The sequence below is a fragment of the Oncorhynchus nerka genome, linkage group LG15, assembly GCF_034236695.1.
Source record: "Oncorhynchus nerka isolate Pitt River linkage group LG15, Oner_Uvic_2.0, whole genome shotgun sequence".
Classification (NCBI taxonomy): Eukaryota; Metazoa; Chordata; class Actinopteri; order Salmoniformes; family Salmonidae; genus Oncorhynchus; species Oncorhynchus nerka.
Window position 1 is genome coordinate 74,423,662 of NC_088410.1, and position 20,407 is coordinate 74,444,068.

The 20,407-nt window shown below is 42.0% G+C and overlaps 1 protein-coding gene across 1 annotated transcript; it reads right to left on the bottom strand.

Annotated features, from left to right (window-relative positions):
• Positions 1–474: 474 nt before the first annotated feature.
• Positions 475–19,545, bottom strand: LOC115143297 (solute carrier family 2, facilitated glucose transporter member 1-like). The gene is made up of 10 exons (XM_029683546.2): positions 19,117–19,545; positions 11,623–11,718; positions 6,277–6,437; positions 5,909–6,149; positions 5,614–5,776; positions 5,190–5,377; positions 4,677–4,781; positions 4,478–4,579; positions 4,113–4,316; positions 475–3,259 (listed from the first exon to the last, which is right to left on the bottom strand). The coding sequence occupies exons 1-10, from the start codon at positions 19,132–19,134 to the stop codon at positions 3,059–3,061; spliced, it is 1,479 nt and encodes a 492-aa protein (XP_029539406.1). The 5' UTR covers positions 19,135–19,545; the 3' UTR covers positions 475–3,058.
• Between the last annotated feature and the right edge of the window lie 862 nt (positions 19,546–20,407).

Genomic DNA, 20,407 nt, shown 5'->3' on the forward strand with positions numbered 1-20,407 from the left:
TTTTTTATGGCAGTTTTGGAGCAGTGGCTTCTTCCTTGCTGAGCGGCCTTTCAGGTTATGTCGATATAGGACTCGTTTTACTGTGGATAGAGATACTTTTGTGCCTGTTTCCTCCAGCATCTTCACAAGGTCCTTTGCTGTTGTTCTGGGATTGACTTGCACTTATTTATAAATCAGTAAGGCATCCTCTCCTACAAAGGTTATAAAATATTATACAAGGGGTATGTCTAATTTTGGATTTGATTGGTTAAAACTGCATTCCAGCCGGAGTCTATTCCACAAGTTACCACCGGCTAAATCTATGATGGTTAGATGAAATGCCTATTTACTCTGTTCCATCTGACTGCGCAATCCACTGTCTCATCAGCCCAGCCAGGCAAATCAATTATTAGAAACATAGAAGGCGTTTAGAGCATCTGCAGTCATTGATTACAATCTGAAATTAATTGTTGTGAAAATAAGGAACCCAGCTAATTGACGTTTTCCTGTATGCTTGTTTTATTGAGTCAAACATCCAACCACACATCTTACAAAAGAAAATAAAACCATCAGGACATTGACACCATGGCACACTGTTTTACAGAAGATCATTCTGTTAGAGGTTCATTTTCACCCAACATATAAACATGCGCTTTTACAAAAATTAAATGCATACTGTTTACTAAAATGTGTAGAAAATAAAAACAACACTAATAAATTAGGCATCTAATAAATAGTATATATCATTCAATGGTTCATGTACAAAGCTGAAGTAAGATTGTGTTAATAGTTATCTCATACGATATTTCTTCAGACAGGAAATCAGACAAAATAAAGGCAGGTGTGTAGATGCACAACTACCGAAACTAGTCATATCCCTCTATAAGTAGTAACTAACATAAGATATTTTATACATTTGGGTCCTTTACTATTTGTTGTATTTACATTATAAGTATTGTGGCCTTTTTAGACAATTATTATGTGCAGTGATGGATTTCTACAACTCTTTTATGCATATATTCTGTGTTAATAAATGTGTTCATAAAATGCCCAAATATAATTGTCAAACTATACACACAAAGTACACTGCATTTGATTTAAGTCCGTAAGTGCATCTTTTGCTCTCCATCACAAGGTTGGAGTTCAATCAGGCATATCTAAAGGACAGTCAAGTCTTGGTGCCTACATTGATCCTACCATTTGATGACTTAGGGAGACTTACAGTCAATGAGTTTGCGGTGTCTAACCGACACATTGTTGGTGGAGAAGAGAAAGAGTCCCATATAATTTGAAAGACACAAACTATATATTTGCATGGATTTGAACACACAAACTCAACATGGAATGACTACAATGGATATTGCTTGTGGAGTTCTGTTCGGGTCAAGGTGCATTACTAAAACTATTTAGACCACTTCCAAAACGTATTCAACTGGCCAGATTAGCTTATATTTGTTTATAAAACATATTCTACCAACCTTATGACCTCAAATAACATAGATCTGTGAATGTAGAGATGTACTAGTTAAACAACAACAATGATATCATGTAATCCAACAGTAGCTCTTCAGTCTCTTATCAGTAACATAAGGTTCCATATTTGGTAAAAACATTTTGAGCCAAGCTCCAACTACAATTACGGAAGATTTTCAGTAACAAAACAGCCAATATTGGGATGATAAAGTGCTGCTAAAAAGAAAACTTTCCTCAAAAACGTTTTATTAGAGAATAGAAAACTTCTTACAGTGGCACAGCAGTCAAAGACAGGAGCCGCTTACATCAATAGATGCTGTTGGCTATATCAGCTGACTATACAGGATTGTCAGCTATGCGTCACAAAACTAAGTTGAACAAGGAAGCAGCAGTGCTGAACTATGCCAAAGGCATTGTGGAGTTACAATAAAGAAAAGCACCCGAAAGGAAAGTCACCACTTTTCAAGGAACATGGAGCATTAGCTGGGAGTTTGACCCCTAAGGGTCTAAAAGCACTTTTAGGATGAAGCAGACCTTGGTAAGGCTGGAAGCCACATTACATTTGGTTACTGTTTGAAAGGCAGCCTCCTTTTCTGTCAAAGGCACAAGATCAGAGAACAACGTACAGTCTTGTGACCTGCTAGAAGGCTCTACTGGGAGTGTATTCCTTGTATGATTTTGGACCAGGCGTTTAAACTCAAAGTTGTGAGGGACTTCAGTTACGTTTTAGAGGTGGGGGGGTTGTAAGTCAGATTTGGGTATATTTTACATCTATATTAGTCTGCAGTGATGTGGGCTGATGTTGCTTTTCAACTGAGTATAGTTTGCTATACAAAAAAGAGTAGAAATGTCTCAAATAGTCCCATGATTTCATAGTGTAAAATTCATGGTCATGGGTATTGCTTGGGAATTAAATATAAAATGTATGCATACAGTAACTTATAACAGCTGGCTCATTTGTAACTGTGTCTTTTAACTAAGACATAAACATACAAAATTATCTTTATGATTTTATTTATTTTTCCTTAAGAAATCCATTTGTAAAAAATCATTAAAAGCCTATCCGGACAGAGATTAAAAGTGAGTTGGTAAAAACATATTTACATGGCATGCAATTTCTTGAGGGTGTTCAATGAAAATAATTGAGACCTGCATAAGAGGCAGAAGCATGGATATCTAAACCGACAAAATGAGAAAGATAACAGACAAAGGAAGAAAAATAAAGTAAAAGTAACACAGGATTTCACTGTTTTCTGATATAAAATTTGAAGTTAATTGAAAAGACCACCTTTTCCTTCTATCTACCATGCCAACCCACCCCCTTACACCCAGGTTCCTGCCCCCACCAAGGTTTTGTTGTGATGAGAAGAGAAGGAGCGCTTGAGACTTTGAGACAGAGGATCGAGCAGGAGGTGAGGGGCATCTGTTCTCTGTTTGGTGAATATACCTGAAATGTGATGGCAGCCAGTGTGTCAGTTTAGTAGTCAGTTTGCACACATCAGTGAGTGGGCTACTCTGGTCCCCTCATGTTGGGGTGGTGAAGGAGGGTTCATAGCCAGGCCTCAGCAGGGGGTGTGGGACGAGAGGAGAGGGGAGGGACAGGTGCTCAGAGCTGAGAGTCAGCCCCCAGGCTGTTGAGCTCCTCCGGTGAGTGCTTCTCTCCCCCAGTGCCAGCCGACTGGCGGAACCCGGCAGAGATCTCGTCAAATGTCCGGCCCTTGGTCTCAGGCACCTTGAAGTAGGTGAAGATGAAGAAGCTGAGCAGCAGTATAGTGAAGATGACAAAGACATAAGGGCCACACAACTCCTGTAGGGCGAGACGGAAAAAGAAGGAGAGAGAACATTGAAGATCATGTTCATTAAGCAGTGGGCTCCAAACAAACACGTCTTCAAACTAACAGTTCACATACAGTATATCAAGATTAGGGATGCAAAGAGTGGGTATATTACTGGAAACTTTCTAAGTTTACCAGTAAACTACTAGAATGTTGGTATCTTTCAAGGATTTTATGTAATCTGTAATTGTCTGTAATTATCCCTGGCCCTTGGTGCGACCTTATCATATGTAAAGTACATATGAAATAATTAAATAAGATGATTTTAAAATAAACATTAGAATGACAAAGCTGTAAAACATGATCCTAAATGATCTTCAACTTACTGAATACCATTGATGTTTAATATGAGGGTTTCAGCAAATATCCTTTATTAATTCTTAACACACTTCTATTTATTTTACTAAGTCAACATTTATTAGTTGTCAGTGCAGCAAACTGGTGGCAGCTGTGAACAGAATAAATGTTTGGAAGAGTTGCAGAGTTAATGGAAAATAATGCCAATGTTGATTAGATGCTTTTTCCCTTAATTAGGTTATGTTCTTTTGAACCATATGGTTTATGGACTAGAAACTCATGGACAATATGGACACAGATATAACAAATTCATACTATATATGATTATTATTTTTTTAATTATTAAAGTATAAATTACAACATTTACGATAGATTGCCATACATTTTCTGTTAATTACCAAAATGAATGAAGATTCCAGTAACTTTCGTTAAATACCAGTAGCTTTGCAACCCTAATCGAGATGAGTATGCAGACAACATCTACCATGATGAGCATCAGTGACTAACAAGGCTGTGCTCAGTGCTTACCTCTACATACTGGAAGGCCATGCCCACTATGAAGTTGGCGGTCCAGTTAGAGAAGCCAGCCACAGCGAAGGCCGAGGGCCGGGGTCCTTGGGAGAACAGCTCAGCCACGATGAACCAGGGGATGGGACCCGGGCCAATCTCAAAGAATGCCACAAAGGCAAAGATGGCCACGATGCTCACGTAGGACATCCACGGCAGCTGTTCCTGATGGAGGACAAACAGACAGCAGGGGGTTAAACTACTGGTATTCATTCAACATATTATATTTACAAGGACGTGTATCAATAAACCAAGTGTTTTTCCTCATTCATTCCGTATGAGAGCTGCTAGCCTTATGTGAAGTGTGCTGTAGTTAGTCTACGTACCAGCAGAGCCAGAGCGACGGTCATCAGAACGGCAGCGCCTGCCATTCCTATCAGCCCCAGCAAGTGGAGAGACCTGCGTCCGGCACGCTCCACCACAAACAACTGGGAGGAGAGAGGGTTGAGTTACACTGTCCAACCCCTAATGTGGTACATCATGTGCACCATAAATGACACATACACATCTGCCACAGTTACTCACCGACACCACAGTGAAGGCTGTGTTGACCACACCGGCACCAATTGTAGCATAAACAGGCTGAGCAACTCCGGCCTTCTCAAAGATACGGGTAGAGTAGTAGAAAACCTGCAGGACACCAACAGCACAGTTTAGAGTTGCAAAATAGGTAGTATACTGTATGTCAGGGATCATCAACTAGATTCAGCCGAGGGCCATTTTTTCTTGAGCAGATGGTCGGTGGGCTGGAACAAAATTACAAATAATTTGTAGACTACAAATTGACTGCAAGAAGCCCAAACAGATATAATATTTGACAAAAACATAATCACTTCAAACCAGTTGTATCAGATCACGTGTCTCTCTATTATGCGTGGGAAGACTTGGGAACAAACTTGGAGCTGATTTCCTGGTGTTATTGTAATCTTCTATGTTGAACAATAACAAATAAAAAACCTGGGCTAAATAAAACCACCAAATCAGGGGAACCCTGCTGTATGTGTTTGGGGTGAGAAGTGTGTATGAGGGGTGACTCACAGCGTTGATGCCAGACAGCTGCTGGGAGAGCTGAAGCATGATAGCGATGAAGATGGGCTGGCGGTAGAGTGGCGAACGGAACAGCTCTAGGATGGTCACCTTCTTCTCCCTCATCATCTGCCTGGCCTCCTCCTTCATCTCCTGCATGTCTGCACTCACGTCTGTGGTCCCACGCAGCTTCTTCAGGACTGACAGAGACAGAGCGAGAATGGAGGTTACTTTACAGTCTGCTAGGGCTGGGTCACTCCATACCAGATCAATTTAGGCAATTCGAGGGATGAATTTAAATTAAACACATTTATTGAAACATGGCCCTTATTTTAGATAATTTTCAAACTCATTCAAACTGACAGAACTGACATTGGCTGAACTGATGACATCAAGTGTATGAATGTGTGTTTGTGTATGAATGTACTCTACTCACCAGTCTTGGCCTTGTTCTCCTCGTTACGGTTGATGAGGAGGAAGCGGGGGCTCTCGGGGCAGAAGGGCAGCAGTGCACACTGCACTACGGCTGGGATGAAAGTGAAGCCCAGCAGGAAGGGCCACAGAGATGCGTTCCCCATTAAGGCCTCCATGCCAAACACCTGAACCACAACACATAGTTAGACCACCATCAGATTATCATATAGCACAGCTCTCAAAGAGATTCCTTTGGAAAAGCATACAGCATCATCCATTATTCTCCATCCGATATCCCTGTGCCCATTGGCACTGACCTGTGCCATCAGGATGCCTGTGACGATGCCTAGCTGGTGGAGGGTGCCCAGGGCTCCTCGGAGGGCAGTGGGGGCCACCTCACCCACGTACATCGGCACAAAGCCAGTGGAGAGGCCGGAGTAGAGGCCCACCACGAAGCGCCCGATGATCAGCATCTCCCACGAGCCACCCATCTTAGAGAAGCCCATGAGAGCAGCGGAGACAAAGGCCAGCACGTTGGCCATGAGCATGGAGTTCCTCCTGTAGACACCACAGAAATAGTCATGTCAATTATAGTCCACTTACTTACAGACATTTACATATCACACATGTAATATCATCTCACATAACACAGTTGTAAATAAACATTGTGAAGTGTCGTATTTACCTGCCAAAGCGATTAACGAACAGGCCCACGGAGAAGGAGCCGAAGATGCCGCCGACAGAGAAGATGGCGACGGAGATGGACCACAGGGTGGTGAGGGAGGTCTTGGTGATGGGCTCCTGGTACCGGTCGAACCATGTTTCGTTGAGGAACCTCTCAATAACCTAGCAGAGCAGGAGAGAAAACAACACAAGCTCACAACACTGCCATAGACAGAAATCACAGTCAAATGTACCATAGACATACAGTAATGTAAGAGACAGTAAAAAAAGGTGTTTCCTTGTCCTCATTGCCATTGGCCAGCTGGCTGCTGTTTGATGTATGGCCAGTAGATGGAGGTAGAGGATTGTATTTCAGGTTTTCCAGCAACAAGGTCGTTTGTGGGAGAGTGAGGTGTCAGGTTTCAGCCCCTTCCCCCACAGTGACTCAGTGTTGATAAACATACATATGTCTGATCAGCTTGTGCTGGAAGTTAAGTGGTACAGGCTGGGAGGAATGTCCCCCTCCCCCCATGTCTCTGCCGTGGCACACTGACAACTGTCATATGTCTAGGACTCCCTCTACCTCTATCTAGCACTTCTAGTACTCGGCACTGAGCCCTGCCCCCTCCTGTCCTCCTCTCCCAAATATCACTGCTGGCTCCTGTCATGTGCTTTACTGATAGATTATACAATATACCCTTTACCAATACTTATATAATGCTGAGTGATTGATATAGAACTGTTCATGTATTTTATAGGGCAGGAGAGGTAAGCTGGGTATGCTGTTCAAGATATGGTATAGCCCAACACTGTCAATATAGTTCCATAAAATAAACATTCTTACAGATAGAGAATGGCAAGTCTACCTTTCATTTCTTATTCTTGAATTCTCTGAATAGGCTTGTGTCTGACTCAAGACCTAGCACGCACCTGGCCACAATGAAAAGCTGTCCATTCATGACCGGTGACCCTGTACTGATTAAAGCATTACTGTCTCTGTGGACTCCTGGCCTGGCAATGCGGAGGCATTCAGGTCCGTCTGTCTGTGCTACAAGGGGCCCAATTTGGAGCTGGCAGGCAGGGTGGAGAAGCAGACCAGGGCACTTGAGAGACACCTAATCTAATCAGTGCTACAGTCTTTAGAGCGGAAGGGCTGCATCACATCGGAGAGAGAGATGGAGATTTGGGCTGGGGGTTATTAAGGGTCTCCATATACACGGAGTCTATAAAACATTAGGAACACCTGCTCTTTCCATGACATAGACTAAACAGGTGAATCCAAGTGAAAGCTATGATCCCTTATTCAGTCAGTCTAGATCAGTGGTCACCAACCTTTTCTGAGTCAAGATCACTTTCGCAGTCAAAAAGCAAGCTGAGATCTACTGCTCAGATTTTTTTTTTTACATTAACCTCACACAAACAGTTTTGTAGGAATGCTGTTTGGGAAGTAGGCCTAACACATTATCACAGCATATTGGCTATATCATTGGCCTGCCAATATTGTTAATCAGACCATATCATATTTTAAAACTCGAGCTTTGATAACAAAATAGATCAGTTGGTTTAGCACTTGTGAGGCACTGTGGAGCATGAATTGAAATAATTAGCTTTTTTATTTTACTGGACTGATGGTCAACGAGGTCAAATTACGACATCAGGGATCTTCAGGTCGAAAAATCAGAGCTCTAGAAAGATGCCCGAGTTTCCGACTGACTTGGAATTCCGAGTTGGATGACCATTCAAAACTATTTTTTTCTCTTTTGCACTCCAGTATCTCTACTTGCATCATCTTCTGCACATCTATCACCCCAGTGTTAATGCTAAATTGTAATTATTTCACCACTATGGTCTATTTGTTGCCTTACCTCCCTAATCTTACTACATTTGCACACAATAGATTTTTCTATTGTGTTATTGACTGTACGTTTGTTTATCCCATGTGTAACTCTGTGTTGTTGTTTGTGTCGCACTGCTTTGCTTTATCTTGGCCAGGTCGCAGTTGTAAATGAGAACTTGTTCTCAACTGGCCTACCTGGTTAAATAAAGGTGAAATAAAAAAACAGTGACAGTGCTGAATATAAACTTAAACATGAACTCACTCATAAAAACAGCATCTCTTTGCCGTATTCGTTGACAGTCTCTCTGTGGTCATGGTTTTAAAAATGATTCAATCTAAAGTAGGCTAGCAGCCTACTAAACTTGTCTGTGGCCAGGGTCATGGAAGCTCTGTAGCCACGGTGATTTGAGCTATCCGATTGGGCAGTGCAGTAGGTGCACTCGATTTAGTAACAGATTTGCCAGTCCGCCGGGTAGCCGGAGTTTGCCTCATGGGAACACTTTGCTTACCCGGTGCGGCAACAACTCAACATGACTTTAAAAAAGGAGTGCAAGCCTTTATTGTTCGTTGGATTGTCTACAGAAATATTTGGTGATCGACTAGGAATGCCTTGACGATCGACCATTGGCTAGATGAAGAGGAGGAGGCAGGTTAAAGAAGGATTTTTAAGCCTTAAGACACTTGAAACATGGATTGTGTATGTGTGCCATTCAGAGGGTAAATGGGCAAGACAAAATATTTAAGGGCCTTTGAACAGTGTATGGTAGTAGTGTGTCTAGAACTGCAACGCTGCTGGGTTGTTCACGCTCAACAGTTTCCTGTGTGTACCAAGAATGGTCCACCACCCAAAGGACATTCAGCCAACTTGACACAACTGTGGGAAGCATTGGAGTCAACACTTTTGACACCTTGTAGAGTCCATGCCCTGACGAATTGAGGCTGTTCTGAGGGCAAAAGGGGGTGCAACTCAATATTAGGAAGGTGTTCCTAATGTTTTATACACTCAGTAATTAGTCATGCTGTTATCACATTTATCATGGATCTCAAATCAAATGAAAGTTTATTGGTCATGTGCACAGGATACAGGGTGTAAAATGGTACAGTGAAATGTTCTGGATGTGTCTCTATGTTCAGCAATACTACTGTTTCTGTGAATACTTCCCTGCACTCTGTATGTTGCTTCTAAACAGCTGTGGCATTGTGTGGTATTACTGAGCATGTGTCAGTGTGCGTATGTGTGTGTATATACGTAACTGGGACCTCAGCTGAGACTGAGGACGGGAAGGGAGGGCAGGTTTACACTGGCCCAGTGTCTGAATGACAGCAAACCTCTACATATCCATGTCCTCTACATGTATGTTTGTTGTACTCCATGTGTTGTTGTATGTGTCGAACTGCTTTGCTTTATCTTGGCCAGGTCACAATTGTAAATGAGAACTTGTTCTCAACTTGCCTAACTGGTTAAATAAAGGTGAAATAAAAATAAAATAAATAAAAATATCCACCCCCTTCTCACCACTGCCCCCCTTGCCCACTCTTACAGGAGGGCACCCCACCTCTACACCTCAGCTAGGCTTATACTTAGAACTAGATCATCTGGTCCTACAATCACATTTTAATTATTCACCGCTGGGGGGTTTAACCAATCAGAATGTCTACCGGTCTGTAATAAACAGGTATCAAAGTATTATTTTCATCCCTATTGTGTACAGATGTAGGATCTTAATTTGATCACTCTTTTGTTGCTGAGAATTTTCCTGAACATCAGGAATTGCACACTTGTAGTGTATTTGAGTTTTAAAAAGGCTTCTAAAGTTTGTCTTTGTCACCTTGAAATTTCAGACTTGATTTGCCTTAACAAAAAATATATAAATTCCTACAAAAATGTCCATTATAATCCACATAATAATTCACATTTCCTGTTACTGTAGGATTATTTTTCTGCTGTAGCAAACTTGGCTCAAATTAAGATCCTACATCTGTAGCCTACGATTCTATTCACAAAACAGTGCTGGCTCCCAAACATCAATTGAAGCGCTTGGTAGGTATGACAGGTAGGTACTGACAGACAAATGAGTGTGTGTGATGGAGCAATAAGTGGTCTCCTGAGAAAGGAACATCAGGACAGGAGACAGCTGGGACTGTAGATCACACACAGCCCCTCATATATCAAAAGTAATGGAAAGGGCAGGTGTCCCATGTATTCAGGAAAAAAGCACCTGGAACTATGAGCCGAGCTGCCAAAAGGCTTGTTCAGACAAAGACCAATACTGTGTGGATTAGCCTTTTCACCTAAATAACAAATAATACTGAAGCATGCATGAGAGCACCAGCTGTACCGGAAGACTGTGTGATCACGCTCTCCGCAGCCGATGTAAGATCTTTAGACAGGTCAACATTCACAAGGCCGCAGATGGATTACCAGGACGTGTACTGCGAGCATGCGCTGACCAACTAGCAAGTGTCTTCACTGACATTTTCAACCTCTCCCTGTCCGAGTCTGTAATACCAACATGTTTTAAGCAGACCACCATAATTGGCAAAGACTCCAGCCACCCTAGTCATAGACTGTTCTCTTTGCTACCACATGGCAAGCGGTACCGGAGCGCCAAGTCTAGGTCCAAGAGGCTTCTAAACAGCTTCTTCCCCAAGCTGTAAGACTCCTGAACATCTAGTCAAATGGCTACCCAGACTACTTGTATTGACCACCACCACCACTCTCTGTTGTCATCTACGCATAATAACTTTAATTAACTCTATCTACATGTACATATTACCTCAACTAACCGGTGCCCCCGCACATTGACTCTGTACCAGCACCCACCTGTAGATATTGTTATTTTTTTACTGCTGATCTTTAATTACTTTTTACTTTTATCTCTTATTCTTATCCGTATTTTCGGTTAGGGGCTGGTAAGTAAGCATTTCACTGCAAGGTCTACTACACCTGTTGTATTCGGTGATTATTATGACCCACAAGACCTAATATCCCCTGGATATTGTGAGTTTTCAGTAAACAAAACCATTTTGTAGATTTAGCAGCTACAGTACAAAACTGTTCAATGGATCCACTTTCACGAGAAATGTGAAGGAGTAGGGTCAAAGAAACACATTTTGTTTAAGTAAATGGAAAATAACTTAATTTCATTTTTGGAGATACGTCTCACTGAGAGCTCCTAAATGATGTTCCCTTTATAGCGCAGTGAGTAGCGCTCTGCTGGCTGTCACCTCACTTACAATCTGAGCCCCTTCGGGGCATAAAAACAGTCCTTTGCACATCACAGAGGCCCTTTAATGGAGAGTGCCTTGGACGAGATACTTGAGATATTATTAGCTCCCCTTTTTTCACGTGTTGCGGGGAACATCTTGACTGGCCAAGACAGACACAGTGGCAGTCTCATCTGGGAAAAGGTGTTGGGGAAGATTCGAGCACGGTGTCACTTGGATAAATATAGATAAGCCTTCCCCATTCAATTCCCATAAGACACATCAGCCCCACCTCCCCACCCAATCTCGTTCCCGTGGACTCACCTTCTGAGGGGCGTTGATGACACCCGTGTTGTAACCAAACTGCAGCGAGCCAATCACTGCTGTTCCCACCGTCAGCATCAACTGGAAGGTCACTTGCTGCATATAGACAAGAGAGAAAGTCTGTTAGAAATCACCTCTCTCCAAATGTCTGTACTGTATCAGAGCATGAAAAGAGCAGCTTGGAGGTACTTGGAGTTGATAGACATATTGTCTTAAGAATACAAATCTCTAGGCTAAGCTATCCTGTTGTTGCCATTCCATATAGCCTAGGCCAAGGCTAGACAGGCCTTAAGGCATATTTTGGTGAGAACCTCCTTGGCACACTGTACTGTAAAGGTTAATCAATTTAGTTGTACAATATCCATTGACTTTATCTCGTTCAACTAGTTTGACAAGTAATCACTATCAACACCCTGAAGACGGCATACAAAACATATTGATTGTCCCGTCATGACTCATGTCATTTGTGTGGACCTCCTGTGTTGTTGATTAACTGCAAACCGATCTAAGGATTTTGGGCCTGGTAATGCTTTAGTTTCTAAATATTTGTTTTCCTCCCCCGAAATGTAAAAGAACTTGCCTAACTTGAGCTGCAGTTTCTATAGAATGGGCTAGTGTCCTACATTGCGCAATAGGTGATTGTACTGCCCCAAATGTGTGTGGTAGTGACATAACTTGCAAGAAGGCAACCTAGCCTCAGGCCAAGCACAGAGAACGGAGAATTCATCCTAAATCAGTCCACCTCAGGTGGTTGATTGTAGGCCTAAATATTTGTGCATTAGGACCACGTGTCCACACCCAGCCCTCTCAGGAGAGGGGCGATCTAGCCTCAGTCATTGTCTGTGTTCCTGTTATTTCTAAAATGGTTTGATTGCCATAATCCCAGTGGAGCCACAAGGAAGGCAGATATGTTCCTCTTGCCATCAAGTTAACACACATACAGACACACACACACATATTAGGCGAGCCATTATGCAGTGTGTCTGTGGCGTATTGTCTGTATTGTAGGCATATTGGGATTTCGTTTTTTGTTGGTTACAATCGTGTGGAGAAGAGGTATGTGGGCTACTGGTACTGGGAGTTTTCCTCTGTTTAGGAGTTGTCTGTATCTGTGGTGATGTTTTGATAGTGACATGGCTGTTCTGACATAAGATTTAGCCTTAATGCTTTACACCAGTTGCTATGGCAGCTGAGATCCTCTTTCGTACTCATGTTGTGACTGATTCTAAACTTAAAGCCAGTGTAGGTATGACAAGGTCCTAAATGTCTGTAAAATGTGAGGGAAAGTGAACCATCCCAAAATGTATTTCTGCAAGGGTAAATATACAGTAGGCTCTGACACATTGTCACAAAAAGCACTCAACTAGATAAACTTGCATGATAGCCTATATGTGCTTCCTATTCATGAGATAAACTAGGCCACCCAGGAAGATCAAATCAAATCAAAGTTTATTTGTCACGTGCGCCGAATACAACAGGTGTAAACCTTACAGTGAAATGCTTACTTACAGGCTCTAACCAATAGTCCCCCCAAAAAAGGCTATATACAGACACCTGTTAGTCAGGCTTATAGAGGTAGTATGTACATGTAGGTATCGTTAAAGTGACTGTACATATATGATGAACAGAGAGTAGCAGAAGCGTAAAAGACTATCTACATTTTAGTACTTCAGCAGACTCTCTTATGCAGAGCAACTTAAGTTAGGCTCCCGAGTGGCGCAACGGTCTAAGGCACTGCATCTCAGTGCTAGAAGTGTCATTCCAGACCCTGGTTTGATCGCAGTATCACAACCGGCCGTGATCGGGAGTCCCATAAGGTGGCTCACAATTGGCCAGGCGTCGTCCAGTTTAGGGGAGGGTTTGGCTGGGGTAGGCCGTCATTGTAAAATATGAATTTGTTCTTAACTGACTTGCCAGGTTAAATAAAATAGTGAGCATACATTTTCATACTGGTCCCTCGTGGGAATCAAACCCACAACACTGCAAGAGCCATGCTCTACTGTACCAACTGAGTTACACAGCCATATCTGACATGGGATTATCTGACAGGGAAATTGTATTTATTTAAGGATCCTCTTTTTAAAAAATGCTGCTTTAAAGGGCACTAATGAACTAGGCCTACCTCACCTAAAATATCTGTTGAGAACAAGTGCCCAAGGCTATTCTAAACAAAAGGGAAGGCATTCCATTTCTGTTCATTCTGAGATTCTTGAAGAGGGTGGGAGCTACAAAGTGGGCTGTGTTTGGAAACACTCACTACACAGCAAGCTTAGTATAGCTCAGTAATAGAGACCTAAACAAGGGCAGGTCTGAAAGTGAGGTGGGGTAAGTGTAAGTCTGAAAAAGTAGCAGCTTAACCAATAAAGTTCCACACAAGCAATGAGTCGCAGGGGTTCAACTTCTCCATGGCTGGGTTGTTATAACCAGCCCTAGCACAGGATGTAAATACACACCATCAGGGTAGATCTTGTGTTGTATGGTTTGCTATCAGAAAACATTCCACTCTACTCTTTCTGAAAGGGGATGGTCACGTATCATTCACCTTGGAAACGATGAAGTCACGCCCTCCAGCTCTGAGATGGTTATCACAGCCTTAAAGACTACACTGGCCCTTTAAACAAACACCATTGTTATAAAACAGCTGCTGCCACCAGCCAAGTTTACATTCCTCCCAAAGATAAACTTCCATGCAAATCAATCTCCTCCTTCTCAGGAGTGAGTCTGTAAATTTTAGCCCAGTCACAGTGAGTGGGCTGTAGTATTGGTGACAGTTGCTTTAGGCCTAGTTAGCACAAAAGTGATTATTTCTCACTGTTTAAATTAGTACTAACACAAAAAGATAAATGTCTCAATTGTAGCCTATAATTTTATTCACATCTACCTCGGATCAATAAAAATGTAATATTCAGATGTAAAATGGAACAAAAAAACAACAACAATCTCTCTCCAAATATATGATTATAGTGAATTCTTACGTTTCAGACCTGCCTCATCTAGCTAAATGCATCAACAGTAAAATCTCTTTACATTGATGTATGAGATAGTCTGGGCTTGAGCAAACATCTAAAGTGATCATAAGGCCTGTTCCTTGAGCAACAGTTTACTCAACACAGTTCATGGGTTATATTAGAGGTCATTAGGTCAATTAAAATCGACTTTATGTGATCAACAAGCAGTCCAACAAGGAAACATGGTATACTGCCCTGACAAATGACGATGGTGAGCAGGGATGGGCCAGAGTTGTATAACAGAGGTATGTGTAATTGTGAGAGTCAATTCCAAGAAGGTACAATGTAAGACGGAACCCTTTTTCACATCATATCAGCACTTTGTCAGGTGACCAAAGCCTTAAAACTGACCTCACTGGTTTTGGGAGGATGTCTGGTGAAACATAATTACTTCCTGCTGTGAAATGTTTACAGCCACATCTTCCCTGTAAGTGACACCTATAGTATAATGCATTAGTCATCCAGTTCCAGTGTATTGTATAACCTTTCTCTATTCCCCCTCTTCAAACACCTCAGCCTCTGCTAAAAGTACCGCTGGGAAACACTGTATCATATTGATTAGCAAGGCCATGCTACAGTGACAGTCTGTAAGTGACAACAGTACATACAGATATAATGTGAATCAGGTTAAGGGCCTTCTCTAATCTAAACATCTGAGGTTTACAATAGGCCTAGTTCTGTTCAGAAAGCAGAAGCCATGGCTGGCTGTGCCACAGCTCCCAGTTCCTCACATCCTCACCTCGCCTATGGCTCTCAATGATGGCTATGCCGCCAGCCTCACGTCCCTGCAAACGTCACCTCATTGACAGCCTCGGGATTCACAGGGGAACCTAATATCACTCCCTCATCCTCCTCCCTAACCTGACTCACAGCACAGGACAGCACAGAGCCCCTCCTGTGTATCCTGACTGCCTCCCTTAGTCATTCACTGAGTGACGAGTTCACAGGAACAAGTCTATGGTCCATAACATGGTCTAAAACAAAGAGGTCAATGGATTGACTGCAGTTGAAAATTAGGGGGATGGCAAAAACTGGCACATTTACAGTACTGTGGATGAATTAATATGCACTGTACCTGTCAAACGAAATGAAATAAAGTAAAGACTGTCAGATACAAACAAAACGTTTCCATACACGTGTATTTCTGATCCATCGAATTTCCCACTGATATCTGGTGTAAGTGTTTGTTCAAACCTGACACAATCTCAGATACAGTATAGCTCTATGGAGAACAAGCGAATGAGCCTGTACAGTACACTACAGCTTTACAGATTTAACCAAACTCTCCTTCACATGAAAAGCGATTAGCAGAGGTCAGTACAGTGTGCACAATGCCTTCCACTTTTTTTGAGGAAATGAATTAGGCCCTACGTTTATGCCTGTTTCAATTACAGCATTCACAGATCTCTTAATCCCATTTTTTATATAAAAAGTATTTAGGCCTCATTAGAACACACTGACACTTACATTGAAAGGGAATACTGAAGGGGCAGTCATGCAGAGGGAAATAAAGTGAGTGGAGGAAGCCAGTGGATTGAGTGGAATTAAGTTTTTAGAAGGAAGGAACTGAATGCCGGCTTTGGGTTTAATCAAAAGCCAGAACTGTCCACTCAGTTAAAAATCTAATTGCTTCTTAGAGTTATTCCACTCACCACAGACCAGGTCAACTGTACGCTTGCCCCAATTACCTTGTTTCTTACCCAAGAGAAAAAGAGGCTTCCACTGAACTAAAACAAAGCATTTTGTTCAGTCGAGCTTTAAAGGGACTTACAACTTGTGCCCAAACTGTCCATAAATCGGAAGGCTTTGTGTCGGAGGGAAATGCTTGTTATCCAGTCTATAATAGGAACAAAGAGGTTAGACAGTATTTTGTTTTGGAGAGAAGTTGGGAGAAGTTAAACACCCCCGGGGTGAGCAGTCAGGCAGGGGAGGTGTCTATCTGAACAGGTGTATCAACGTGAGGCTAAGAGGGCAATGTCTCAGCAATGGTCCTGTGTGTTTCAGTTGGTAGCCCATGGTGCTTGCAACGACAGTGTTGTGGGTTCAAATCCCACAGGGGACCAGTATGAAAATGGACGCACTCACTCACTCTGGGTGAGACTAAAAAATCAACTTAGGGCTGGCATAATTACTGTGTAGCTGACGGTTAATGGATGAAGACTGTCATGAAAATAAAAGAACTGTTTAAAAAAAACTGACTGAAGACAGAACAGTCGGGTTTCTGTGCGGTTGAGTCTGTTTCTGTGATAACATGGACTCTTACCGAGTCCATTAAATTTTGTTGGCCCTTACTGAAACAAGCAAGGTGTTGTAGCAATCGGTGAAAAGATTGGGCTTGGAACCCCTTACCCTGGCAATTTGACTGGTGAACTCCTGGGTACACTCACAATGGATGCCTGGTATTGTGTTGCAATCATTTCCATGGTATGTAGCATGTAAATTCAAATGATGTTAACTGATGCAACGGAATGTATTTTTTGTAATGTCAGTTGAGTTGAATCAACAAATCACAGCACATATTGATGGGTACACTTCCTGTTTTACTCTAGGTTGAAGATGACAAAGGTGAAGACAATGGGATTCTAATATCCAATAACTCTTTGCAACAACGGGACCGGCTATGCTAGTTAGCAACGGTGCTGGTCCCAGATTTGTGACAACATAGTCTTAACCGGTATATTTTCGACCTAGCTTTTACTTTTTGCTTTTACTTCCTGCTTTGCTACCATGGTTACACTCACGATGGCCACCAGTCCACTCATTATGCCATCATTGATTTGAATGAGGATGCCTGTTCTTCTATTCAAATATTTTCTTATGGCAGCACATGTAGTCAGGAGTGGAGGAAAGGAGAAAATGTGCTATTCGAATGGTTATTACGGAGACCACGGCCATTTTGTTGGCCAATTACAGTCATCCAAAATTCCATGAACGTCACAGCCACATGTAAAATGCAATACAATGATTTCCTTGGAAAGCTCTAGACTGGCAATGAGGACATTTATCCTAGAGCCAAAACGTAGCCTGCTTTACCTTGCAGACATACAGTATGAACCAGAATATCATTGACAAATGCTTATTACAATGTTATGCACACAGGACTGAATCATGGCTGGGGACAGCTCATTGGTATTTTGGCTTTTGACATATAGCCAGATATCCGCCACACCCTATGTCACCAACCCCTGGTTCTACCCACACGCTGACTGCCCCCTCCCTGTCCAGCTGTGCTGCACACACTCAGGGATCATAAGCACAAGCCAGAGTGCGATGCCCAACCACGAGATGCTGATTATAAACCAGTAGACATGCTCAGTGCGGTGTTAGCCTGGACACACGCTCAAAGCTCAAGCTGTCTGACAAAAGCTAAACACTGGCCTAATGGGAATGGCTGGAAATGGGTCATTTTAATTGTGTTCCAGCTGAGCGCCAGGAAATCAAACATCTATGCCTAACCATAATAGGGGTTACAGACAAATAACAATAAACATGTTTACCATTTCAACCAGAAGTAAACTCTAAGTGAGGGCTGGGGGAAGTGACTTTAAAGTTGTCAGGGGGGTAGCTAACCACACAGCATCAGCAGTCAGTGGTAAGGCAGCCATATCAGAGACCAGATGAGTCACGTCTCACTCTCTTCCTTTTACTATTGTAAAACAACAATAAGCAAATGTTACATAAAATGCAATGTGAAAACCACACAGCATCAGCAGTCAGTGGTAAGGCAGCCATATCAGAGACCAGATGAGTCACGTCTCACTCTCTTCCTTTTACTATTGTAAAACAACAATAAGCAAATGTTACATAAAATGCAATGTGAAAATGAACAAAAATGAAATGAAGACCTCATATGCTGTGATAAAACAGATCATCTTTAATCATCTTTAGACTTTAATGTGCTGCCTTCCTGTGAGTAATGCCATCATGCTCTTCATTGAGCTCATTTTAATTCACTACTTTATAAATGGATTACTACACCAGATACAGTCATGATGTCAACAGAGGGGATAGGGTTTACAATTGGCCAGGACGCAGGTAGTTTGTAATGTATGGAGGGGGATTATGAATAGCCAATTAGCGGCCATGAACGTAGTAGGCCTACCCCAGGATCTGACTTAATGCAATCGCGCGTGTGCTGCATTTTCCCCAGCAGCCGCATATCCGACTGCGTCCAAAGATGATGGTGAGCAGCACAGCACACACGTTTTACGTTTCAATTGAATAAAACAATTGCATGATGGGCTAGCTAGTGTAACTTCTTTAAAAAATACTTAGTATTCGGAACCCATTGACATTAACACAGCTAGGCAGTTTGAGAGTCTCAAGCTAACCTAATCAGTTTTCAATATTACTGGGAAGCTAGCTTAGCTACCCCCTCTCTCTATCTCTCTCTTTCTCTCAGAGAGACACAAACACATACACAGTTTTATATATTGGTTTCTACGAATACTGCCAACTAGTCGTTAGCCTCATATAATTAGCCTACCTTGCTGCCTGAATCCATTGCCGCAGTATGGCTTGTCGATATTATTGCTGGCAATCTTGAAATGTCGAGAATATAGTTTGGGTAACTTCCGCGGCAATTTTTTTTACTCAGACGAGTGGTCTCATTTTTAAGATGATAATGATATAATATGTCATAAACAATAGTATCTTCTTTGTTCTTCTTCTTTGTTTTCAGCGTAATTATTTGATTCCAAATGGTCCTCAGTTCATCGTGTTTACTCCCCTAGTGTAATTTCTGTCATGAGCTCAAAACTTCAGATTCATCATGCCCCAAAGTTTTCTTGGGTTGTTGAAGTAGTTCGTTCTTCGAGTACAGACTGTCTACTCTTTGGGGAAATAAACCGGTGAATATATTTCCTACAGCCCGTCTAGAGTGATTGGCTGACGCAAGAGTTTTTTTCGGCCTCAATGTGAGTTGAGTTCAGCCTCAATTTGTAAGGAGGAGGCCCGTTTCTATCCCTGAGCTTCTATTGGTTTATACTTGCACCCCTATGACGACGTTAAGATATGTAACTCTGAAAAGTGTCACTTAGTTTTGTTGAAGTACTAGGTCGGATAGTTATGTGTTAAGCACATCGTCCTCGATGTATTTAATTGAAATGATACATTTTGATTACAATTTGGTGGAGGCGTGAGAAAAGTATTATATTGTAATAACATGGTTATATAGCCTACTGATCAGACGCTTGCAGCAGGGGGCGCAAATGTACTCACCATTGCTGATAGTTTGAGGTCATGGCAGGAAATGACACTGGCATGCACCACCTTTTCATCCCACTTGCAACCCCCAAGTAGGCTATAAGTAAGCAATAACGTGACCTTGCCTACCAAGGGTAGAATTTCTATACTTCATAGGTCTACTTGCTCCTAGTACTTTATCCCAACAATACTAAAAGAGAAGAGATAGTAGTAGCCTAGTAATACATTTGAATGATCCATGACAACACTCATTTTTAGGCACACACAAAAAAACATCCAGTCTAGAGGTCGACCGATTAATTAGGGCTGATTTCAAGTTTTCATAACAATCAGTAATCAGACTTTTTATTTCAGACTAAATAGATTTTATTTATGTATTATATGAAGTTAAAATAAATGGGTTCATTGTTCATTCAGTATTGTTGTATTGTTCATTCAGTATTGTCATTATTACAAATATATGTAATAATCGGCATCAATTTTTTTGGAGGCCTCCAATAATCGGTATCGGCGTTGAAAAATCATAATCGGTCGACCTCTAATCCAGTCAGTCATCCTTTATTTCTCAGCAC